At 43.1% G+C, this 27,658-nt stretch overlaps 1 protein-coding gene across 1 annotated transcript in view; it reads left to right on the top strand.

Moving 5' to 3' along the window:
• Positions 1 to 393: 393 nt before the first annotated feature.
• Positions 394 to 27,658, top strand: part of LOC124795961 (trypsin I-P1-like) — a 132,594-nt gene continuing 105,329 nt past the window's right edge. The window contains exons 1-3 of the mRNA XM_047260042.1: positions 394 to 480; positions 15,563 to 15,676; positions 19,896 to 20,042. Coding sequence (XP_047115998.1) covers positions 394 to 480; positions 15,563 to 15,676; positions 19,896 to 20,042 — 348 coding nt within the window. The remainder of the gene's footprint in view (positions 481 to 15,562; positions 15,677 to 19,895; positions 20,043 to 27,658) is intronic.

Raw genomic sequence — 27,658 nt, 5'->3', positions numbered from 1 at the left:
TAGGGAGGGGTTAAAAATCATGAGGTGAAAAGGTGACTGCCAGGGAACCCCTAGTACTATTGAGTGAGGAGGGGGCAATAATACTCAATTGACGAAGTGACTTTCATTACCTCACATGTGTATTTGCCTTGAACTGGGACAATACGTACGCAGAGACGTCACTCATACTGTGACATCGACTAAGCAAGTTCATACTTGTTGAGCCAAGACTAGTTCCAATAAGTGAAAGTGATTAGTCAACTAGCTGGAACTTATGAAGCCGAATTTTTACCTACATTGGAGTGTATGTCAGCCGCTTCACTCTCTCTCTGACACATATTCATGTCGCTGTCTTATTAACGTGAGCATTACGGAGAAGTAGAAACAAGTTCCTGTGGTGCATAAATGTGAGACATGAAATTTACTGATTATGGTGATGATGATGATGATGGAGCAGATGTGGAAACATTGCACGTAGTAGTATTCTTAACTATTCACCAGGTGAGTCAGCTAGTGGTGGGAAAGGGATTACCCAGAATTATTAATCGCATGTGTGAATTTCTGCTGAATCAGCAAATGGTGGGAGAGTAGATTCCCCAGAATTTCTAATCTCGTGTGTAACGACTAGTTCCTGGGTGTATTCCAACAGGTAACAAAGCGATAAATCCTACTCTTGCTTCCTCTTTCTCTTCAGTATTTCAAGTAACGGAAACAGATTTGCTGATTCTAGGAACTCAAATATAAGTGAAAATGTATTACTTACGAACTGCTATTTGTTGAGAAATTCCTTTACTGCAACATGAATGAGACACCAAGACTGTACACTAAGAACTACAAATATAATGACTTGAAATAATGGTTCAGTGGCAAATAATGATCCATGAAGAATGATGGACAGTGGAAAAGGATGCTCATGGAGGATGATTGTCGGTGTAGAATGATAGTCAGTGGTGACTGATAGAGCAAAAGAATGGTCAGTGGAAAATTATGACCCGTCACGATAGAACAATAACGGTCAGTTTACAGACTGACATCATAATGAATAGCATATCAGGAGAAGACAAGAAGCAGACTATTAATGTAGTGTACTATGGCAACAACACTCTTACTCACTCAAGAGCCAAACTAAAACTGGCATCATGGCTCTTCAGTTTAGAAGACTGCTTGCTGATGGGTTATGTCATCATCGCAAATTATGGTCAGCTGACGGGGTGAGCAACAGACTCAGATAATAGTATCGTTAAATATTTAATTATTCCAAACACGCTATTAGAATACTTTTCTTCGAAGATACTCTTTTCATGGTCATCATATCACAACATACGGTCCGTCACCTTTATGGAATCACTGTCTGGAATTTTTTGAGTAGCGTTGGGTGCCTCACTCATGATAAAGCAAAGAATCTTTGCGACTCATTGCGTTCTCTATCAAATAAATGTGGAGAGAGTGTGAGGGAACCCATGATTTCGAGATCATGCTGCTTGAAAATGAGAGAGATAATGCAACAGGATGACTTACCGTTTTTTTTCCTGTTAGAACACTCCTTGAAGCTATTGGAAACTAGGCGTTTCACAAGACATCAGAAATCCTGTCCTCCTCGATATCTTGATTCAGCAGTAATTCACAAAAGACATAAGAAATTCTGGGGAATTCCCTACCTGTCCCTTGCTGACTCAGCAGTACTGTTGCGTCCAATAGCTCCACATTGGCCTCTTCATCATCACAATCAGTAAATTTCATCTCTAAGATTCTTACACCACAGTAAGCTTCTTCTGTTTCTCTCTGACACTTACTTTAACGAGACAGTGACATCACACGCAGTGCAATCACATTAATGTGACCACTGTCTATATTCGACATCAATCCGTAATAAGTACTCACAAACGGCAAGTTTCAGGACTAGCAGTGGAGTATATATAGATTGCGCCGGTGGGTGCGAAAAACAGCGCAATCATTGTCGTACTGCGGAGACGGTGCTCTTTATCTCACGTTCCAAAGGACATGATCGTTGGCTTTCAGGCCAAGGGCAAAGTTTGTAAACTGATAGCGTGCCGCTGTGGTTATAGTGCACTATGCATGGCAAAACTGCGATATCCAAAATCGCTGTGGAGGCAACTGTGGTGCACCGCAGGCCATATAGATGACAGGGGTGAACGCCAGCTGCAGAGATGTGTACAGTTAAATAGCTACGGAAATGTTGAGCAACTGACCACCCAGGTGAAACAAGGGACTATCTGCTGTGTCTCCTCAACGACTGCTCAGCGAACGTTGCTGTGTATGGGCTGTGCAGCAGAAGCCTCATTCAGTCACCCACGCTGACTGGTGTTCGTTGGCAAGGAAGGCTGGAATTTATGTGTCAGTAGCACAAACGGACGTTCACTGAGTGGTGACAGGTAGCCTTCTCAGTTGAATAACGTTTTATGTCCCAACGGACTGAAAGTAAATCTTTTGCAACAATCTTCGGAAGGGTCCAGCCCAAAAGAGGGAACAACAAGGTCTTGGGAATGTTTTCGCAGCGTTCCTGGAGTAAGCGTCGTTCCGAAATGCGTAATGGAACAGCACAAGTATGCATCTATACTTGGGGACCATTCCCACCCCTACATGCAGTATGTTCTTTCTCGGTATTATGGCATCTACCAGCAGGACAATGCAGTGTGTCTCACAGCTCGCAGTGTACACGTGTGGTTCGTAGAGCATCGTGTTGAGTTTAACGTATTCCCCTGGCCATGAAACTCGCTGGATTTAATCCGTGGGCCCACCTCTGTCAGAATGTTCACGCTATTGATCCTCAACCTAAATGGTCATGGCTCTGGAGTCGGCATGGCTCCAGATCCCTGTCGGTACCTTCCAGAGCTTCACCGACTCTCTTCCTGCACATCTCGTTGTGTTCGACGGTGGAAAAGGTGGTTATTCAGGTTTTTGACTGACGGTTACATCGTAGAAGAAATGAAAGGAATACAGTTTTCCCTAACAGCTGATACCAACTGTATTGTGGGAACATATCTTGACTACTTTGAATTTGCCGATTAATCTCTTTTCTTTGTTGGAACAAGACCCACCTTGCTGGAAACAGTATGAATTGGCATAGTCGTCGCCACTGGTAGACTGTACGTGAGCACTGACTCGATCTACAACTACTTCATATTTTACAAAGTCAAGGAAAACATACATATGTAGTCGTGACAGTCGCCTTGTCAATGAATTTCATCGACCCACCCAGTAATGTATAGGATATCATGGCATTCAACTCGTCAACTGACAGTGGCCCTCACTTTTGCTGTACCATGATAATGTGACTTGATGGAACGGATCAGAAGTAGTAGCTGGAGCCATTTGAACTACTCAGAGCTATTCGGGACTGCTGGGTGACGTAAGGGTGGACGTGCTAAGAAATGTGTTCATGCTTATCTGGGGCAATATTCATCTCTCTGTAGAATACTGTTTTATTTTGGAATGTCTATTGCTTTTTGCAAACTATCACTGCCCTACATGTTTAACATTTTCAGCATAAGATTACAAATGATTTATGCTACAAGATAAAATTAATACCCTAGAATGGAGTTACTGTAACGTTTGGGTAACCAAGAGGGTATCCCTCGGATATGAATGTCTGTTATTAGAGTCCGGTAAGCTTTTTTCATTTTGTAACTGCTGGCGATGACAAACATTTAGAGCTACAACATTAAGTTAACACCCTAGTATTGGCGTTGCTACTCGTATACTGTTTCACTGCCATTGATATTGCACAACTATTTGTTGACGAAAGAACATTGTTCATTTTGGGAATTTTCGTTGACTAGCGCACTTCAAGCTGTACGTTACAGCAGCAGTAGTGATCATGGTGTTTTGTAATGCTATAAACCAATTTTTACATATTTTGATAAATTTAATTAGTTCTAATAAAGCTCATTTATCAGCATTTAATTGATTATGCTTGTGTCAACCACCTGGCTTCATATATTTGAGTCAGTTATAATAGATTATGTAGATGAGGGAAGATTTAATTTGTAGGTCCACTCACGTGCAACCTGCGTATGTTTTATACTTAATTTTATTTCGATGGCAAAGATTTTTATTTTGAGATATCGTCTCTGTCTTGAGCCATCCTCTTTGGAAACGTTTCATCTTTGTCATCCTCCAGCACCATCTACTTTCGTACTGCTATGTTAACACTTCAGATTTTCTTGTGTATAGCGAAAATATGCAACTTAAGTGTCACATACCAATAAAATCGCGAAAACACATACTTCGTTCTCAAAATTGTGTTATGCCAATTTTTCTGGCTGCGTTTTGAGTGGGTGAGTGTTGTTTTCACACGGCTTATTTTGTTTAGGCGTTGTTTTGTAGTAGGATTAGAGGACCTAGGCACTCCTCATCGAAAGTTATTTTTGTACTCAGCCTCTACTGTGAGTAGTCCAGATGCAAAAAAAGCGATATTAGGCTGTTAATAACGTCGATTATTTTTTCTAGTGTTACACACGAAACATTGTCTTCGCTCCCCCTAAAATGTTGCCTACTGAGACGAAGCAATCTACAGTAACTGGAAAAAAATCACAACGCCAAAAAATAATTAGTACAGTGTAATGAGATTTCTGGACTATAGTTGTCTAGGTAACATTTTAAGTGATTAACATTGCATGATCAGAGGATAATGTAAGGGTGAGGGAAGCTATTGCAAACGTGCGATGTTAGTCCATTAATACCCAGTGTAAGCGTCAGAATGTTCAATAAAAACATGCAGACGTGCAAGCATTGTGTCGTACAGGTACCAGATGTCAGTCTGTGAGATGGTGTTCAACGCCTGCGGCGCTTGGTCGGTGAATAAAAAAAAATGGTTCAAATGGCTCTGAGCACTATGGGACTTAACTTTTGAGGTCATCAGTCCCATAGAACTTAGTACTGCCTAAACCCAACTAACCTAAGAACATCACACACATCCATGCCCGAGGCAGGATTCGAACTTGCGACCGTAGCGGTCGCGCGGTTCCAGACTATAGCGCCCAGAACCGCTCGGCCACTCCGGCCGGGCGGTGAATACAGGGACAGATAATGCCGGTTGCGAGTGCCGCTGGAACTGTCGTCGCTCGACTGTACACCGACTTGGTGAGCGAGCAGGCCAAGGCAACATTTCGACACTCTGTAGAGCATGTTGGGTTACAATATGTCGGCGAGCGGTGTGCTTTTGGAAACCGCCCTATGGAATGCTGTTCACCAATGGCAGGTTGAATGACCAGACTGAAGTTCAGATTTGCAGTCAGGCTGTGTGGGATAACCACGAAAGTGCCTCTGCTCTCATACTAAATCGCAACCCAGACCCAGATGTGGGTCCAGTGTGTCTAGCGTGCAGACAGATTGTTTGCAGGCCTTCAACTGTCCTCCTTCTAACCAACACAAGGCCATCGCTGACACCGAGGCAAAACCAGTTTTCATCAGGAAACACAATAGGCCTTCACCCTGCCCTCCAACGAGCTCTCACTTAACGCCGTTGACGTCGCCAATAGCGGCGGTTTGGGATCATTGGAATGCACGCTACAGGGAGTCTTGCTTGGAGCTGTCCTTGAAGTAACTGATTTGTAACAGTTCGATGTGTCACTATAGCGCCATCTGCTGCTCAGATTGCTCCTGCAGATGCGATACTCTAAATATGATGGTCGTCCCTCTCAGTCTAGCCATCTGGAGCCCGCTCTTCTTGCGACCGTGCACTCTCGTGACCACCGCTTCCAGCAATCATGTACGTGGCTACATTCCTGCCAAGCCTTTTCGCAGTATCGCAGAAGGAACATCCAACTTCTTGTAGCCCTACTAACCGACCTCTTTCGAATTCAGTGAGATGTTGATAATGGCGTCGTTGTCGCATTAAAGGCATTCTTGATTTACATCAACTCACCACGTCCAATCTCAACGCTAACGTTACAGCGTGTATTAAAAGGAAATGTTATTTGCACCCTCATAGTGGCACTACAAGCGCCACTCTTATGCGACTGATTCGCATTTTGAATAGACATCATCTTTCAGATGTAAAATCACGCCTACCAACTTTCGTTTATGTCTCACGACTCCTTCTTGGTGTTGCAATTTTTTTCCGTGGATGTATAATATTTTCTCAGATTGATATGACAGTCCGCTTTGCGTATTTTAGATGTGTAAATAATATTGCAACACTTGACTATCCTTACAGAACAATTTAAATGCGCAATATAATTAGTTTTAGACTCCAACGTGCCTGTGGCTGGTAAATCAAAGTATTAATGCTGCTATCTTTTGGCTACAACAAGCAACAGGATCTTAAAACAGCCGTTGGTATTTGCAGTTTTGTAGAATATTTCAAACAAAAATGGCTCTGAGCACTATGGGACTTAACATCTGTGGTCATCAGTCCCCTAGAACTTAGATCTACTCAAACCTAACCAACCTAAGGACATCACACACATCCATGCCCGAGGCAGGATTCGAACCTGCGACCGTAGCGATCACGCGGTTCCAGACTGAAGTGCCTAGAACCGCACGGCCACACCGGCCGGCATTATTTCAAACAAAAACAGTCACTGTTCCGAATTATTTAAGAATTTCGCAACAGAGACTGTTTTTGTTATGAAACACTTTTAAACCGTTTGCTGCAACAGCTGTAACAGACTGGGAACATTTTGAAGAATAGTAGTTGGAGTAACACTCATGTTAAGCAAGCTCGTATTTCTAGTTGGTTAATTACGTAGCACAAGCAAACGTCGGTTTTTAACCATTTGTGTAAAGTATATTTTATAGTCATTGTATTATTCTAAAACGAATGTCATATTATTTCCAATGAAATCCGCAGATGAAGGATAAAATTAACTGATTAGACAATCCAATATGTGGTACAAACAATTTTTGTGATTAAAAACGATAACAAAGTTAGCAGTAATAATCTACATTCCTTTTTGATAAATAATTTAGTTGCTGTGATGCTTCTGAATAGACGGATTTCTGGCGCTGCATTGTGAGTGGCTGTTTCATTTTAATGCGATATAAGGCATTGTAATGTGATGAAAGAAGAGGAGAGGAACAGAGGTTTAAGGTGGGAAGAGGGCGAAAGGGGCGCTTCTTGTCGCGAAGATGATGTCATTGACGAAGCTAATGATGTCACTGATAGGGTGGCTGGGTGGTAGTTTGAAGCGTTGGGGGGGGGGGGGGGGTGACAGGTTGGCCCCTGATCACCAATATAGCCTGCAGCAGACGTCTGAAAGTTATAGTCTCCTGGTGGTACCTTGTACCAGCAACAGTTGACAAACAAAGCATAGAAAAATCTATAATAATATACTGAAGACTATGTTTGTCAACGTAGTAGCTTCCAATCTAAACCATCAAGGTAGTGATGAATTCAGAATTAAAAAATAGTCCATAACGTCTTATTATGCTCAGTGGTTCTAGAGGAGGTTTTCAGATTTCTAAACTGGATAAAAGCGAAAGAAATAAACGCTAATCAGATATATGTAGGCCATCTGAGCTTTATAGAAATTGTTCTCCGGTGTCAAACTGAATATCGCTGTGAAATCCCCACAACATTTCATCAGCGCAACTGATGGCCATCTTCAAGTGCGACGAACACACTGCTGAGCTGTGACTGCAGCCTCCAATTTTATCAGTCAGTGTGGAAAAGTGCAGGCGTGAAGGTGCCAAATTCGATGGCCGATAGCAACGAATACCTGTTCTATATATTTACTAAGATGGTATCTGTTCTTTCGGAAATGTCAGAAAGAACAGATACCATCTTAGTAAATATATAGTTAAGGCTCACCGGCCACTTGACCGTCTTCTTCTTCTGTGCGAACGCACAAACAGTGCCCGAACTCTTACGGGAATCGGCAATGCGCTGCGAGTAATGAGTATAATGGGCGGGGGCACTACGAATGTAGTGCGGGACAATACATTAAGAATGTGGGTTTCGCGGAAGACGTGCCAGAGATAAATCCCTGCAGTCGCGCTGTCCTCTGTGTCCTCGGTGACTCAGATGGATAGAGCGCCTGCCATGTAAGCAGGAGATCACGGGTTTGAGTCCCGGTCGGGGCACGCATTTTCATCTGTCCCCGTTGACGTATGTCAACGCCTGTAAGCAGCTAATGGAATACCTGATCGGTAGCAGGAAGGATCGCTAACAACACTTGTAGAATGAAGAAACAGAAACCTCCGCATATCCACAAAGCATGTCGTTCCTCCTGTACCCTGCCGCCAAGTCCCACCAACGACCTCTTTCGGAAGATATGGAGAACTACACTCATCAAAATAAGTTTTGCATCGCCCCGGTTCCCAAAACTCCTGAAGATAGACGTTGACTGTGGATAGTGTATCACAGACACAGTCACTTTGACTTTTCAGAGATGTCACTAAATTCGCCCAAAGATGTAATCAATCATGCATGAGCAGACGGAGAGAGTCCGACAGCCGATGACGTTCTAGTCATTCCACCAGGAATGAGGTAAACGGCTCGTATTGTATGTAGTTCAACCAGACATAGGTCAATACTGCGGTTCGATCGCGCCTGCATTGTCACTTTGTGCCAGGAAGGGCTCTCAACAAGGGAAATACCCAGGCATCTCGAAGTGAACCAAAGCTATGTTGATCGGACATGGAAGAGGTACAGAGAGACAGGAACTGTCGATGGCATGACTCGTTCAGGCCACCTACTGCAGTGGATGACCGCTATCTACGGATTATGGCTCGGAGGAACCTTACAACACCGCCATTATATTGAATAATGCTTTTCGGGCAGCAGCAGGACGTCGTGTTGCGACGCGAACTGGGTGCAATAGGCTGCATGATGCGCAACTTCACTCCCAACGCCCATGCCGAGGTCCATCTTTGCAACCACGACACCATGCAGCGCAGTATAGATGGGCCAACAACATGCCGAATGGACCGCTCAGGATTGGTATCACGTTCTCTTCACCGATGAGTGTCGCATATGCCTTCAACCAGACAATCGTCGGAGACGTGTTTGGAGGCAACCCGGTCAGGCTGAACGCTGCTGTCCAGCGAGTGCAGCAAGGTGGAGGTTCCCTACTGTTTTGGCGTGGCATTGCGTGGGCCCGACGTACGGCGCTGGTGGCCATGGAAGACGCCGTAATAGCTGTACGATAAGTGAATGCCGTCCTCCGACCGATAGTGCAATCATATCGGCAGCATATTGGCGAGGCATTCGTCTTTACGGACGACAATTCGCGCCCTCCACAGTGCATCTTGTGTGTGACTTCCGTTAGGATAACGACATCGTTGGACTAGAGTGGCCAGAATGTTCTCCAGACATGAACCCTATCGAACATGCCTGGGACTGAAAAGGGCTGTTTCTAGACAACGTGACACACCAACCACTCTGAGGGATCTACGCCGAATCACCGATGAGATGTGGGACAATCTGGACCAACGGTGCCTTGAGGAACTCGTGGATAGTACGTCACGACGAATACAGGCATGCATCAATGCAATAGGAAGTGTTAATGGGTATTAGAGGTATCGAAGTCTACAGCAATCTGGACCACCACATCTGATGTTCTCGCTGTATGATGGTACAACATGCAATGTGTGGTTTCCATGAGCAATAAAAAGGGCGGAAATGATGTTTATGTTGAACTTCTATACAGGTTCCAGAACTCTCGGAACAGAAGTGAAGAGGTGATGCAAAACATTTTTTATGTGTGTACATATGCGCACTGGAGTTATCGGCCACGCCATTCGTTGTTATCTGATAAAAAACTCGCCACTTAAACCTCATCCGTTGGGTTTCCCCAAGTAGTTGCTGTAACTTTAGCATTGTCAGCGCTGGACCGTATCTACGTTCACAAGATTTGTTGAGTTGTGGATTTCAACCGATTCTTCAATTATATGTCTCAGTGCGACACATCGCGCAGAAAACTTTGGCAGTTTTGTGATCCATTTTCTGATCTTTACTAAAATACTGCTGAGCCACTGCAGATTTCACTGGTGGGCTCAGTCGAGTGTCGTCGATGTTCGACACATCAGTCTTCCAAAGTGCTACAAATTTGTCTGATGAATGACTTCCTGCAGCCGCATGTAATCTTATAAACACGAAGCTTTCTCAATCCAATACTGTCCTTAACTGAGCCTACACGAACCTGAAGTTTCGTAGACGGACGGAATTTTTTGTCTTTAAATTTCTTTGTATGAAAGACGACTACCGATTGCGACATCATCATTTTGTTAAATGTATTGGTAACCGCGTAGAAAATACATCGATGTGAACACGAGCTTAAGCAAATGTACTGATTACTCTTGTAGTTTCTTACCAATGAACTACGATTGCTGCAATAGTATTTAAGTGTAAAGCGAGACCACATCGAAACTCACGCGTATCTCAGATGGTACGAGTCAGACGTTATTGACCCATGCAAGAAATCAAATGAAATATGTACATGGTGCTCACATTGTCCTACTAAAGGGCTCAGCGGATGTGCCAGATGTTTTTTCAAGATGTATGTTGGCACCCCAACAATGAAGGAGGAAGTAGCACGCTGACCTTATGAATTTTAGGAAATACGCGTAGCTTGGCAGGGGCGGTTGCCTTTGCACGTAGTTTCTTGACCACAACATTCGAGACCGTGATTCTTATGAGGTGTGTTTTGGCTATGAGAACCTAAGCATACGATATCAGTGTCATCTCGTAGGGATCGATGAACTGACCTCTCTGCAGCTGCGTGTTGGTACCCGCGTGAGAGCACGGTAGGTCTACCGCCTTATCTCCCCAGCATTGTCCACGGTAAGTTTCAAGATGCGCTGGCGTCCACGGTTCATTGTCTTGTAAGTGGCACAGTAGTTCCACCCGCTACCGACCAATAATTTCCTGCCACAGAGTAACGACTTTGGCGCCCTTAGGCCACCGCTTGTTCCATATAAGAAACACATCTTAGTTTTGTTGATGACACTGTAGCATTTACATTTAGTTCAAATCAATTCACCATCCAAAGCAGTTGCTCAAATAGAGAAAGTTATGCGTGAGAGAGAGACATTTCGCAAGAAAATTAAGGTACTGTTCCCGCTTTCCAGCTAAACTATTGCTAACTTCATAGTTACCAGTAACAAAGGACTTTATGCTATTGTTAATGTGTAATGTACGGATTTTCTTCATAACTTGAATTTTATTTAAGATCTACGAGGGGCGCTCAGTAAGCAATGCACCGCTTTTTACTCCAGATTCGGTTGATAAATGTGGAACTTGTTGTGGGACATCGTGGAGTATTCCAGCTTCAGGCGCTATATGGCTTCATGAAGTTCCGGTAACTGGTGGCTCTATGTACAGCCTTCAAAATAGCGCCTGTAACGGAGTTTCAAGCAAAGAGTTGTCATTGAGTTTCTTTTGGAGGAAAACCAGAGTGTTGCAGATATTCGTGGGTGCTTCCAGAGGGTCTACGAAGACGTGTCAGTTAACAAAAGCACATTGAGCCTTTGGGCAGGACGTCTGTCATCATTGCGACGAAGCCACGCAAACCTGTTCGATCTCCCAGGTGCCCACCGCCAGCACACAGCCATGATTTCTGCAATGTAGGAACTTGCGGACACTCTCATTGGAAGAGACGGACGGATCTCAGTCAGACGCCTTGCCGCATAGCTGGACATCGCTGTTGGTAGCGCTGACACACTCGACCACCAGTTGTGGTGCTCAGAGAGGTGTGCCTCCTAGGATCCACACAACCTGGATCTCACACCTCCAGACTTCCATCAGTTTGGTCCAATGAAGCATGGACTGCACGAGAAGCTGTAGGTGAATGATGAGGACGTTACTGATGCGGCATTAGAGCGGTACCATGCGAGCATACAGGCCTTCCCAGTAAGGTGGTGTAAGGCGTCGCACTGAACAGAGATTATATTGAGATATATTATTTTGTGGCCAAAAGGGAGGGGAAAAGTATGGCGTGTAATACCCTGAATTAAACCAACCTCCTTCCAGATAAAAATGTGTTGAATTAGTTACTGAACGATCCTCGTAGTAATTACACATCAATACACAGTTTATAGATTTACTGTCCTCCATTCCCACCCGTTTCAAACACAGGTGGGGTCAGGGCGTTCAATTTACGGGACTTAAGGTCTTAAACGTAACGGAATATTCTTTACACAATGGACTGAACATCGAATATTGTACTATTAGAGATGACGGACTGAGTTTCACTTAAAAGTAGTGATAAAAAACTTCCTGGCAGATTAAAACTGTGTGCCCGACCGAGACTCGAACTCGGGACCTTTGCCTTTCGCGGGCGTGAGTCGTGCTTCGGTAGCTCAGATGGTAGAGCACTTGCCCGCGAAAGGCAAAGGTCCCGAGTTCGAGTCTCGGTGGGGCACACAGTTTTAATCTGCCAGGAAGTTTCATATCAGCGCACACTCCGCTGCAGAGTGAAAATCTCATTCTAGTGATAAAAAGTTCGTGTATCTTATTTATAATTCACATTCCTCAGTCAATCTGCAATATGGTACTGCCTTCTGATTTTTTAGGACATCATATCAACACAGACTCATATACTATATTCCTATACTCACGTTAACAATATGTGTCAAATCAGCGAACATTCTCACGGCATTTTTGCTGAGTAAAAGTTTACACAGCAGCTTCTAATAAAGCAATGTGGTTAAAACACTGAATTTTCATATTTTGAGGGTAGTTCTAGTAAGGCACATTCTAAAATTAAATTTTTGTGTTGAAACATTCCCTTAGAAAAATGAAGGAAGACTGTGTTGGTAAACCTCTTACATTATTTGATTTTCAAACACCTGAGCAAAACTCAACGTACTCACACATTTCTCTCTCTACTTTTTCTGATCAACAGTAAACTGACACACAATATATTTGTTACCGCTACAAAAGAATGGCCCTGACTAATAGTAACGTATACCTTTCATGAATCGCTTACCTCACAAAAATCTTCGTTACTCGAACTACTGCAATACAGCGAGCGAAAATACTGTCAGCTAAATAAAGGATTCTAAGTACTGAAGGCACTAACTACTGATAGGCACAGTTAGCAAATGTAAGATTTTGATAGAGAACAAACAATGTATTTACCTTAATAACGTTCAAATGTCATCATATTTATATCAGTTCATGATATCCAGTATTACAAATTTACTCTTTCTCATGGACACACGTCCAGATCGTCCGCTCTCAAAATTCTGCCTTATCTCTTCCCACATCCACCACTGCCGGCTGCTCACCTCTAACTGCGAAACGCTACGAGCCTTTCATATCCAACTGCCCAACACTACAATAACGCATATTCCAACAATGTCAACCAGCTACAGACTGTATACAGCACAGTCAGTGATTTTCATACAGAGCGCTACGTAGTGTTACCAACATAAAAACCTAAACAGCCTACTTACAGTGTGAAGTGTCACTTCCGCCTCTGTATATTTATTGTGAGTCATTAAGGACAGAGAGAGAAAATACAACCTTAATCTAATTTAACGATTTGCCCACAGTGTAGCTGAAAAGAGACACAAGTCAATCGAATGATAATGAGCGTAATGATGCCACCCACTGATCGACCCTAATACCCACGCACGCACACAAACACACACACACACAAACACACACACACACACACACACACACATAGTGAAATGTCAGTTCCATGGCCAAGAATCATGACCATCATTTCGTTCGCAATTGACGGAACAGCGAGACAGGAAAGTTTTTTCAGACGGCGGTGACGTTGGAAGAATGCTGATAATATTGTTGACAGATCAGAAGGTACAAATAGAGTTCATATCTAAGTTCACAAAATAAAACTACAAAATGCTTTAACGTTGCATAATTAAAAAGGGAAAACAATGTATTTAATGTATTTTGGTGTTAGTTCCTTCGTTTTCGTCTAATCCTCGGAAGTCAGAAGACAGAATTTCAGGACAAAAATGGAGAAACGCAATAGAACAGAGCTCTTCAATAGTGGAAATCTCTCGCAAGAGGTAGAGCGACATCTGTTTCACTCATATTATTCCAGAGTATACCTACTGTTATTTATTGAGAATGGGTGTAGCGCGAAACCGGTCACCGACTACATAAACATCCATTTTAGTTGAAACTCTGGCTGTCTCTTTTTACATCACATACTAGACTAGACTGAAATACACTACTGACCATTAAAATTGCTACACCACCAAGATGACGTGCTACAGACGCGAAATTTAACCAACGGGAAGAACATGCTGTGATATGCAAATAATTGGCTTTTCAGAGCATTCACACAAGGTTGGCGCTGGTGGCGACACCTACAACGTGCTGACATGAGGAAAGTTTACAACCGATTTCTCATACACGAACAGCAGTTGATCGACGTTGCCTGGTGAAACGTTGTTGTGATGCCTTGTGTAAGGAGGAGAAATGCATACCATCACGTTTCCGACTTTGATAAAGGTCGGATTATAGCCTTTCGCGATTGCGGTTTATCGTATCGTGACATTGCTGCTCGCGTTGGTCGAGATCCAATGACTGTTAGCAGAATATGGAATCGGTGGGTTCAGGAGGGTAATACGGAACGCCGTGATGGATCCCAACCGCCTCGTATCACTAGCAGTCGAGATGACAGGCATCTTATCCGTTGGCAGTTACAGATCGTGCAGCTACGTCTCGATCCCAGAGTCAACAGACGGCGACGTTTGCAAAACAACAACCATCTGTACGAACAGTTCGACGACGTTTGCAGCAGCTTGGACTATCAGCTCGGAGACCATGGCTGCGGTTACCCTTGACGCTGCATCACAGCGCCTGCGATGGTGTACTCAAAGACGAACCTGGGTGTGCGAATGGCAGAACGTCATTTTTTCGGACGAATCCAGGTTCTGTTTGCAGCATGATGATGGTCGCATCCGTGTTTGGCGACATCGTGGTGAACGCACGTTCGACGCGTATATTCGTCATCGCCATACTGGCGTATCATCTTGCGGGATGGTGTCGGGTGCCATTGGTTACACGTCTCGGTCACCTCCTGTTCGCATTGACGGCACTTTGAACAGTGGATGTTACATTTGAGTTGTGCTACGACCCGTGGCTCTACTCTTCATTCGATCGCTGTGAAACCCTACATTTCGGCAGGATAATGCACAACCGCATGTTGCAGGTCCTGTACGGGCCTTTCTGGATACAGAAAATGTTCGACTGCTGCCCTGGCCAGCACATTCTCCAGATCTCTCACCATTGAAAACGCCTGGTCAATGGTGGCCCAGCAACTGGTTCGTCACAATACGCCAGTCACTACTCTTGATGAACTGTGGTATCGTGTTGAAGCTGCATGGGCAGCTGTAGCTGTACACGCCATCCAAGCTCTGTTTGATTCAATGCTCCGGCGTATCAAGGCCGTTATTACGGCCAGAGGTGGTTGTTCTGGGTACTGATTTCTCAGGATCTATGCACCCCAATTACGTGAAAATCTAACCACATGTCAGTTGTAGTATAATATATTTGTCCAATGAATACCCGTTTAGCATCTGCATTTCTTCTTGGTGTAGCAATTTTAATGAGCAGTAGTGTAAAATAATTTTTACTGACGCTCGGTAGAATTTCGCCGTTGGCTATTATCTTACAGTGTGGTCTCATTTCTTACAGTTGACGCAGCCGCTGACCTTCTCGTCGACCATACAGCCGGTCTCCCTGCCGGCGCCGGGACAACAGACAGCCGCCGGCACCATAGCAACCGTGGTCGGCTGGGGATCCGTCGATGTGAGTTCATTAATTTTACGCATGTGAGGAAGTCGTGAGTGTCGGAACACCCGAGAGTGTCGATATACCTGTAAATTAGTCGGCTATTCTTCGTTGACGGATCAGTTGCCTGTCACGATCTTATGGGTGATAGGGAAAGCAATAAAATCTTTGTCTAGAACAAAAAATAATTTTTCTTTCTTAAAAATGTAAATAATGTGCACAAATTCGAAAGTAAAATCTACTGCAAACTCATTATAACAGTTATTTAACACAACAATTAGTTTATTTACACGTTTTAAAGGCGAAAGGACAGTATACAAATTATAAAGTGTAGTCATTCTGAATCTCTTCGCTAACCTTGACTTTTATGGATATGTCGACTATTTCTATGTCGGTCCCTTCCCTCTTGGCCGGCCGCTGTGGCCGAGCGGTTCTAGGCGCTTCAGTCCGGAACCGCGCAGCTGCTATGGTCGTAGGTTCGAATCCTGCCTCGGGCATGGATATGTGCGATGTCCTTAGGTTAGTTAGGTTTAAGTAGTTCTAAGTCTAGGGGACTGACAACCTCAGGTGTTAAGTCCCATAGTGCTTAGAGCCATTTGAAACTTCCCTTCTGTATCCACCTCTTAAGGTTGCTGGAATATCTCATCTCAACAGGGAGAGGCATCCGAATGTTAGGAACACGTTGTAAGTGGGGAGTGGGTGAGGGGAGTGGTAAATATTATTCATGAGGCTTATATGAGTTGCAATGGTGTTGTGAATGATTTTATATTGCACAAACCCGTTCTAAAGAACATGTAGGTCCTTTAATAGGTCGCATTTGGATAGCATTTAAAGAATGTGGACCATCACGTTGGTACTATAGATAACACACTTAAGGTTTTGAATCATGCATCGAAAGGTATGCAGTTGGATATTCTGAATGAACTTGAGATTTTTAAGAGTAAAATAAAGGAGCCGATTAAGATGTTGACCGAAGAAATCGATTATCGGTTTAGTCGGCTCGTCACTCTCTTCCGAAACGATGTATAATTTATACTCTCTTTCTCAATCAGTAACCCCGGCGTTACTTCCGCCAGCGTCTAGACCACAATCTCCTATATACCCCGTCTCTGCCCCTCCCTCTCCCATTTTCTCTCCCCACCCCACACTTTTATTTCCTAATATCGTTGTTGTGACTTTTTGCTCCCTGGGTCCATCGTCATGTACTTAGTTCCGTTTCCACCTCATTTATCAATCTGAATAGACAGCCCGCAACTCGTGCTTCTCTCCGCCCCTTCGACCCTTTCAACTCCCTTCCCCATTTCGTTAATATACATTGCATATTTTACCGTATATAGTACGGTTCTAGCAATTAGCACTGATTTGCCCGTAAACTCCGTAATTATTATATTCCATTGCTGATATACTCAGGAGTACGACCTTTTATTCAAAGAGATTTCGAGCTTGCAACCGGTCGTCGTTAGCTTCCATCCATGATATTTCGACTGGACAGCTGTCAGCCATCCTCGGGTGAGTCATCGAAGACTTCTATGGCTCACCTGAGGATGGCTGGCAGTTGTCCAGTCGAAATATCGTGGATGGAAGCTAACGACGACCGGCTGCAAGCCCAAAATCTCTTTGAATATTGAGTTCGCCGGGAAAATTTTAAATTTCACATCAGTACGACCTTTGATTTCAGTACTCACTATTATCTATAGTGATTGTAGGCTGCTGCTGGTTCGATGACAAGGTTCTTGTGTTTGTTGTGCCTTTACCCTGCATATGTGGTATGATGTTTACTGCAGATTATGAAACTCGGTTTACTGGTTGATAATGTGGTCTTTGTTGTGTCTAGGAATCTTACATACTCGGTTCACTAGACAAACAATCAAACAACTCGTTTTAATGAGTTTTGTTACAAGTCAATAAAATACGTAATTTTATAGATGTGCCGCAAGCACGGGGCGACATACAAAATAACCGGTCTTCTTCCTAATAGAAGAAACCAACGTTGAAGGTTCTATCGAAGTGCGCTGCCACCAGTCAAGCGTGGCGGTAATGTTCTCTTCACCTAAGGGCCGCTGCTGCCGCATTGTCGTCCTGGAGGAAGGTCGGTCAGCTTGCGATTGGCTGACCTCTTCTCATAGCCGTTTCTTCTCTGTCGTTTCCGGATGGTGTGCTGGCTCTGACTTTACGCCGTAACAGTCTTCACCACTAAATTATTTTAAAAATTTCCTTGGGTTCATTTTTCTTAGCTTAGATTATCTGTACTGTTACTCCTCGGTAAATTTTGGTTTCTCTGTTGAACATGGTAGTCCTTATTTTTTTATGACAAACAATGATGAACAGTCTTCTCTCGTCCAATTCCAGTAATTTTCTGATAATGTATCTACATTTTTGCCATGTTGCCCACCTGACCATCGTCACCCCCTTTTTCGGTCCTTCATCTTCAGCTACTCTGCCCCCCTTTTTTACAAAAGTAAATACAGTTCAAGTAATGCACTACTGTTTGTGGTGCATTCAGGTTGCTCCTTGTTGGATGACAAGGTTCCTGTGTTTGTTGTGCCTTTACGGTACATATGTGATATGATGTGTGTGACAGATTATGAATGTCGGTTTACTGGTTGATAACGTGGTCTTCACCACTGAATTATTTTAAAAATTTGCTTGGGTTTCTTTTTGTTAGCATATAGTCCTTATTTATTTGATTATAAACGATGATGAACAGTCGTTTCCGGTCAAATTTCAGTAATTTTCTTGTATTACTACTGATAATGTATTTACATTCTTGTCATGTTGCTCACCTGGCCGCTCACCCTTTTTTTGCTCCTTCACCTACATGGTCCATCCCCCTCCCCTCCCCTTTCCCAGCTTTCCACCCTCCCCCATCTCTCCCCTCCCCAGCCCCCTACAACCACTCTGGCACACTACACAGCTGTGAGTGTTGTTATGCCAGGTCTTCCCTCGGAACGGCAAGCCATTTTCGATGCTTTGTAAAAGACAACTTTGTGGTTTAATGTCTATTTTTACTTGGGACATGTTGGTTAACGTTTTTTTGTCTTCACGTAATTTGTAAAGTTTTTTAGGGTAAAACTTTCATGGTTGTAAAGAGTCGGAAGTGACGAAGATTTAGTTATATTCTATTATTTTAATTACATTTAATAGTAATGTTGTTCACGTTTAACGATTTTGCGTTCCAAAATGGCATACAAATGGCTCTTAGCACTATGGGACTTAACATCTGAGGTCATCTGTCCCCTAGAACTTAGAACTACTTAAACCTAACTAACCTAAGGACATCACACACATCCATGTCCGAGGCAGGATTCGAACCTGCGACCGTAGCAGTTGCGCGGTTCCAGACTGAAGCGCCTAGAACCGCTCGGCCACAGCGGCCGGCAAATGGCATACAAATTTGTAATGCACACCGTATGTGGCACTGCTGTGTTTTACTGTTCAGTGATTTTAAGAATTTGACTTTTCGTTAAGGGTTTTAAAAGGATTAATTTTGTTGTTGACTTGTAAGGCTATTGTATTAGTTGTTGTATTCTTGACGGTTGGAGACCATTTAATCAATACAAATGGCTTCCTATATTCTGATAAGGCGCCCCATTTCTAAGGTTTCCTTACGGCAGCGGAACGAGTAGACTTCCAATTAGCAGTATGCGCTGCAACTGTTCGATGCACATTTTTACATGTTTTTCACGTCTTTGGAAATACCATTTTCGACTATGTTACGTAAGTCTTGAAATGATGTATTTTGTATTTTTGGCATGTGCTTAAGAAAGTTGGTAACACCTGTGTTGCACGTGAGTGTAAATGTGGTTTCTACCTGTAGGACGATTTGAAAACGGGTCTCGGGCCGAAACTAGTCATCAAATGAATAAAGAAGTAAAACTTTGGGCTTGTTTCTCGTTGTACTGATTAACAGAACTTGCTGGCCCATAGCTATTCCAGCATGCTGGAAGCTCGTAGGGTCTTTTTGTGAACAGAAATCTGTTTTTAGTCACCTCTGTATCTTTTGTCTTGATGAAGTTTTCTAGTTGACAGACTGTAGGTCTTCCAGTCAGATGCTGGAAGTGTAACTGGCTCTGGGCAGACACCTATGAGGGATGCGTGTATGGTGTCGTATTTATGTAGTTGATGGTGTTGGTAGTTGTTATGATGATGATGATGATGATGATGGTGATGAGTGAAGGAAGAGGATGGATGTTACCCAGTGCTGGCACACGGCAGTGACGCATACTCCTTGTTTCAGTATACCACGGTCGTCGTCAGTGACCTGCATAAAGTTGACGTCCCCGTGTGGTCAGACGAGGACTGCCAGGCGACCTACGACTACTATGTCTACTCTGTGAGGGAGAACAATATCTGTGCTGGAGAAGAGGGCAAAGGGAAATGTGGGGTGAGTCCTAACCTTTTCTCCCCTACGTTTATAGCGTTCCCTTTACCTCTGCCTTCCAGTCGCATTTCACTCGACGAAGCACCATTGCTAGTCATAAAACTCAATCAGCTGCAATTGTTTTCTGTGTATTAAATTAAATTTAACACTGTCGGTTTGTACGTGTTTTAGTACACTAGTCTGTAAGATCCTCTTGCCCCGAAAATACATAGAACAACTTTCAAAGGGCGCCTCAGCAAGAAGACTTGTAATATCTGTTACTTCAATTGGAAATAGAAGCACTGCGATACAACATGACTTTGCGTTTTTATTAATAATTTTTGTCGCACAAATCCATATCATGTGGCACTAAACGTCTGCTAAATAGCGGCATAAGTTCTCTGCGAAGTTTTACAGAGAGAATGCAACATAAGAGTGATTCGAACATTAGAAACACGAGTCTGCCAGGCTCTGACAACAATTCTGTCTGCTGACAAAGTTATGATGACAGTCTGCTGGGATACGTACGGTGTCATTCTCCTAGAAGTGTCAAACTCGAATAGAAATGATGACGGTTCGCAGCTCCACTTAAAACCAATATGCTCCTGCATTGTTAACGCCGCACAATTATCTCCTACATCGTTGATACAAATAAACATACTTCCCTGTCCCCTATTTTGACAATGGAGAGTAACTTGGGCAGTTTACAAACGATATATGAGTTGTAGTACAAAGTCAAACAAGTGAAACACAAACCTACATTAACTAATTATGAGCGATAACACCCCAAATATTTTACTGTCATATATGCTTCGGCCTTCGTAACACACTTGGTTTAGGCGGAACTGACGTCAACATGGCAAGTCCCATGGGACACACATTTAGAGTAAGCTGAATGTGACAGTGTCACCAGTTTCCATGTAAGAGTGGTCTACAGGAAATCGCAACATATTCGCAGAAAAATACCAGGCCCATTCAATAAATAACAGGAGAAATTTTGTAGAAAATACAAAATTTCAACGAAGTTTGTGCTCCTTTGTTATTTTTTGGTAGTGTCCTGGAACTATTATCAGTTGGAGATAGCACGCCTTCCTCGAGAACTGGATGCTGCGAATCACTGCAAGAAGATGGCGGCACCCTTGCAGGTTTGATCCAACGTAAAGCAGAGGAGTGTCATTAGACTTCTTTCGGGTGAAGGGTTGAAGCCAATCGAGATTCTCCATTGAAGGAAGTGTAATATGGTGAAAGTTTTTTACGCTGAACGCAAGTGAATGACTGGACAGATAAGTTCGAACGAGGTGTAACAACTGAAGAAGATTCGCCACGACCAGCAAGACCTGTCAGTGCAGACAAGGAGAACGCCATTGCGAGAACTGATCAGACGATACGATACAGGCGTATTACGATGGATGATATTGCAGCAACGATGAGCATTAGTATCTAATCAGCCCACTATATTTTTCATGAGGTAATGATGTCCAAGAAAGTGAGTGCTAGTTGGGTTCCAAAACATTTGACATCAGGAATGAAAGAAGGCGCATGGATGTGTGCAGGGAAACTTGAAGTTCGTCTGCTTGCCACACCCCCCGTATTCCCCGGATCTGGGGCCTTCACATTATAAGATATTTAACCCACTGAAAGAAGCACTTAGCGGCACAAGGCGATGAGGATGTCCAGGTAGTAGTGCACAAATGCTAAAACACCACAAGAATTCTTTTCACGTGAAACTGAGAAGCTTGTCCAGCACTTTCATAAATTCATTGAACTTGAGAGGGGATTACACTTAAAAATAGATAGTGTTGTATTCCATTCTCATAATAGATTATTTAAAAAATTTCCATTTCTTATTGAATGAACCTTGTATTTGTGACTAGAAAGGATGTGAATATCATTCGTGCTTGTTTCAGTCGCAGCAATTTATATCGTTCTCTTAGGTTCGTGCGAAACCACACCCTTGTAAATCGCGACATATTCAGAACAAATGGCTAAATATTTGTGACATGCAAGGAATATAAATGTCGTTTCAGGTCATTTCATTAGTAGCACTTCCATCGTTTGCTGTTTAATCGGCACAAATCACAAAATCGAAGAAGCTCTCTCTTCAGTGAGCGCACTTTTATATATTAGTAACATTAAATATTGAACAACATACTTGTATTTCGTTAGTAAGGAAGTCACAGAGTCTGTTCCAAAAGTGAAAATGAAGCAGAAAATCTGCTTTAGAGCAGGACACAAAACAACTTTCCTCCATTCTGTAACTCAGCTTCCCTAACCAGAAGATCATGACGAACAAATGCAATTCTCACCAATATCATCATTCATATTAGGATCCCCTGATGGCTTTTACACTAATGGATCATTAATTGACGCTGAATTATAAGAAATCGTACCAATGGTGACGAGTCTGTGGATAAATCTCAAATGCGCCATCTCCTTGACACTGCGTACTGCCACAACATGCAAGTTATAATACAATAAAACGAAGTAAGTATGGCGTCTCCAAAGTTGTCAGCTGCCGTCATCCCATCTATTGACGTTATTTTGACGTCAGCTCTGAGTAAATCCAGCGTGTCAAGGTTGCGACCCCGCTGACATACGGTAGAGCTATGGTGAATCATCAGAATGGCGCTATACAAGAACCTGGTTTTAAGAAAAGTGTTGCAATCCAAATCTCGATTGCGGAAAAATAGATTGGTAATGAAGCGAATTGTAGCAATACTACTCGGCATCATGAAGTGCAGAAACTGGGACCCACGATAGGCCATGTTTGAGATATCCTGTCTCATCTACTGCTCACTGTATGGACAACCGCGTGGACGCAATTATTTGCGCTGCAGGCGCATCGCAACTCTACATTGGCACATTGGAAATTGGAACATTGGAAGGGCATGTGTAAAGGATTAGGTTTTTGTATGTTCAAAGGTGTGCTCAAAATGTCTTCTACGAACGCTAATAACAGACGACAACATCGAAAGAAAAGCCATTTCATCTGAATTATTGGAGTTGTTTGAGACTACTGGAGAGGCCTTTCTGCCAAGAATCAATACAGATGACAAATAATGGAAGGATCACTTTAAGACAGAAGCGAAAAGGCAGTCACTAAAGTGTCATCACTCGCGTGCACAAGAAAGAATAAATTCAGTACAGCTCTGCTGGTATAGTCATGATGACCGTCTTCAAGGACAGTGGTGCCGTTATTCTTATGGACGTGGTTCAAAAGACCAAGCCATTAACTCTGAGGTATATGTAAAGACTCCGAACAAACTCAATACAGTTTACATGTTTGAGTCCGACATGAATTCAAAAGAACTTTCACCTGCACACAAGTCTCAGAGCCCGGGAACACATCGTCGAATTGCGTTGGAACCCATTGCCTCATCTATCCTAAAGCCCAGATCTCGCGCCCTCAGACCTTAATCTGTTTGGATCACTTAAACATTCTCTACATGGGACACATTTTGATGGTGTCCAGAGAGCAGTTCGTGCAGTAAAATCTTGACTACGAGCAATAAACAAGGGCTTTTACCAACAGGATACATGCTCTCACACAACGCCGCCCTAACCCCATAGTATGTGATGGAGACGAAGCAGTGACAAGTAACAAATACAATACCAGGATTGATAGCAGATAGAACCCGAGACATTGGGATCAGCAAAGCTTCGCCACAGTGCCACTGAGCCTCACAGATACATCCATAGACTTGCAATTGTATCTGTAAAAGTAAACTAAATACTTGTTATTTCTTCAACGACCGATGTTGAAAGAAGAATTACTGCAACACATCACAAAGCCGGAATAGAGTTGTAGGTTTATGGAGATAAGAATAGTAGCCCTAAACCGGTAATGGTAATCAGATAAAAGCTTTTAAAATGTTTGTGGCTAGCTGTGGCCCCCTTTAGGAATCTTTTGTTTATCTGAATAACTACTTGAGAAAAATTGTTTTAAATTTTCGTCTCCTAGTCCATGTTTTCCACTCATTCCCCAATGATTTGTCTTTCTCCCACTAATTTACTGTGTTTATAATTTAATTTCAATTTGTCAAGTATGAGATGTATTACATGTATATCAAAAATGGCTCTGAGCACTATGGGACTCAACTGCTGTGGCCATTAGTCCCCTAGAACTTAGAACTACTTAAACCTAACTAACCTTAGAACATCACACACATCCATGCCCGAGGCAGGATTCGAACCTGCGACCGTAGCAGTACATGTATATCACTGACGCAAAACAGTACAACATGAGTTTGACAAAGGACTGAATGGTAGAGTCTAAATTATATAAAATAAAGAGACTGATAAATCCGTTCAGATAGCATACGAGTTAGTGCCGCAGGAAGCTAGATAATAAGTATTTTCTCCAAAACGACTAAAACCTGATATCTATCCTAGTTTGTTTCTGGTGTAAGACTCTATTTATAGTTCCGAATGATTGCAGAGGGAATTAATGTGAAAATTCTCACGAGTTCGAAATTAATTTTCGTCTAATAATGAAATAAAAAATTTATTATCTGTGCTATGTAGACACTATAGGTAACAGAGACGCAACACGGTTCATATGTTAAGTGTAGGATGGTAGAATAAATACACCTGAATACACACGTTGCACCGAGCGATGTGGCGCAGTGGGTAGACACTGGACTCGCATTCGGGAGGACGACGGTTCAATCCCGCGTCCGGCCATCCTGATTTAGGTTTTCCGTGATTTCCCTAAATCGCTCCAGGCAAATGCCGGGATAGTTCCCAACACACGTTGCAATTGCATAACCAGCGATAGCTTGTTTACAGTCTAGAATCAATTTCAGATCTTGAATGCAGTGTGCCTCAACTTCTGAGACAGGTAATTCACTCATGACTAATTTTAGAGACAAGAAGAAAGATTACAGACTTAAACAATACAGACTTAACACTATATTGTTAAAAGAAGAAAACACCAATGCTACTCAGGCGTAGTCTCAACGAAGTGTTTTTGCGTTGATACCAGTGTTTTCTGTTGAAGTGAGTAGAACTCCTCCCGAACAGACCATGAAGGCCCAGCGGTTCCGACCGGCCGTCATGTCATCATCAGCCCATAGGCGTCACTGGATGCGGATATAGAGGGGCATGTGGTCAGCACACCGCTACGTCTGTTTCCGAGACCGGAGCCGCTACATCTCAGTGAAGTATCTCCTCAGGTTTCCTTACAAAGGCTGAGTGCACCCCGCTTGCCAACAGCGCCGGCAGGAGACCGGATAGTCACCCATCCAATTGCTAGCTCAGCCCGACAGCGCTTAACTGCAGTGATCTGACGGTTACCGATGTTACCACTGAGGCAAGGCCGTTGGTAGAAATTAAGTCGCGCTAGGTCTTTGTGTCGGCTCCAGACATAACTCTAGAAACAGATGAGCACAGTAAGAGATTACAGCCAGGCACAGGTACTGCCAGGTAATTAGGTAACGAATGTGCCATTCCCCTCCCCCATACCTCCACGCCACCCCCCCCCCCCCCTTTCGTCATCTCAATCCACCATTTCCCGTCAGTTTTACCTTCAGACACCCCTAATAAACTCTAAAATATAATAATATGCTATTAAACTCATTTTATAAAATATTAATGGATAAAAAATGGATTAGTTACTGTTTATAATATTTAACTGAAAGTAAATACACGAGTAGTTGCACAATAGAAAAATAACAAAGTTCGCGAATTTCAAGAACTCAATGCTGAATTTAATTGACTTGCAATCAAATGATCATGCTTATTTCTCTGTTATCTGATTGATTACACTTATGCTTCAAGTTTCGTATTATGGCGCCTCCAGTACAGGGATGGGTGGTTATGGATCAGGATGGTGCTAGCGGGTGGTGGAGGCAAGATGGGAGCCTAGAAGGTTCCAAAAATAGGCGGCTGCAAATGTATCACGTTCCTTAGTGATGCATCTGCACAGCTTACTACATTGGCTCAGTGTCACGCTGGCCACTGAATTCTTCTGGGCTGTATGCCTGCGCAAAGCACGAGGATGATGATGAGTAGTCTCCATCGAACACTAGTTGTCCCGTTATATAATGTGGTCATGCAGTTTCTGCATCCACCTGTCCTCTATGATGGCGCATATACTATTGTCAGGGGCAGGCTCACACTATTACGTCCATACATAAACACGACATTACCTCCTCCCCCTCTTTAAACAAGACCCGATCCCTCAGGTCGACCATAAAACCAGTTTCTTATTATACTACATATTCGTACAAAATACAGAGAAATTTGAAAGAAATCAACTGGCGGCTTAGTCACATGGTTTAGAGATTGCATTCAATCTTACTCATTGTGCTGCTTATTGCTACTTGCTTACAAGTCTTGTGCTTCTGGCTATTTTAACCTTCATGGCTTGTTGCTTTGCTTCCTTTTGTCTAAAACCTAAATTTACCTCTTTTCTGCGTTCGCACTATAATGTTACAACTTCAGTCTCTTTTATGCGCTAGGGATCCCGTCTATTGGACTCTGGACTATTGATGGTTTACGCTGATAGTCGGCACTCCACCTCAAAAGAATAATAGCTACATGCAGCAGAGTTAGAGCCATTGCGCCGCTTGGTACTACTGCACTCAAAATCACCATCACATGTTGCACCTCTCTGAACTGCTCTACTTGCTGCATTAACTTTTCGACTAAAATGCGCCCTTCCTGCATGGCAATGAATTCATTCAGGGAATACATTAAGTCAGGTTCTAAAGCCTGATTTAGACACGTTATATTCGGTGCTAGCAATAAATCCAAAGGTACGCCTGCCAATACACCTACGGTTCTGAAATATTCACTTGCGTGACTCCTGTAATCGTAGCTGGTAGATGAAGGTTTTCTTGTCCCATAGGGTGTAGACGCATTGATTAACAACACACTTCCATTAACTTCTACCCATGGGGCCTCCATGAGCTTCCTCTGCTCATGAAGCTCACCACTATAATGATGTCATTATACGTGGCGTAAACACAATGAAAACCTACTTGCTGAAAATGCAGCCCTTGATATCCCTCGGATATACTAGTCTGTTTGACTAAGAAGAGTTCTGCTGGTTTGTATTACCCTAGTCGGACATACCGAGACCCTCCCACCTGGAAAATTTTGCAACTGTTATTCTGTCATTATTGCATGTTTGATCCATCTTCCGAAATTGATAATTTTCCGTGGATCCTCACCTGCACGAATTTTCCAAGAACACCCTACTTCACTGGGTATGCGTGAATTGCGTAATACTTAAACTCTTCATGTCTTCCTGTCACAGGGAATCGAATTAGAATATACAATCGTGATGAATCAGTTTTCACATCCACTGACGCTGTGTGGTAATAGAAGTGTAGGTTTTGTCTACTGGATTCCACATAATGCTTAATTCAGGCGATTGCTCGCTCTGTGCTTTCTGCAAACCCTACAAGTACTATACAGGCAGCAAAATGAATTGCTCCTATGACTTGTGTTCATTCGTATCTTGCCCTCACCATACACAACCTGAGGACAGGGACAAATATCGTCCTTGCTCTCTCCTCGAAAGACTGATACTACTGACAAGTCCATCCACAAGCAACAAAACAAACAGAAAAATCTTTACTCTATCGTAACTAAAATAAATGTCATGGGACTATGACCTCCCGTCGGGTAGACCG

The sequence above is a fragment of the Schistocerca piceifrons genome, chromosome 4, assembly GCF_021461385.2.
Source record: "Schistocerca piceifrons isolate TAMUIC-IGC-003096 chromosome 4, iqSchPice1.1, whole genome shotgun sequence".
NCBI classification, from domain to species: Eukaryota; Metazoa; Arthropoda; class Insecta; order Orthoptera; family Acrididae; genus Schistocerca; species Schistocerca piceifrons.
Note: the sequence above shows the minus strand (reverse complement) of the source record. Positions and strands in the feature narration are given on the sequence as shown.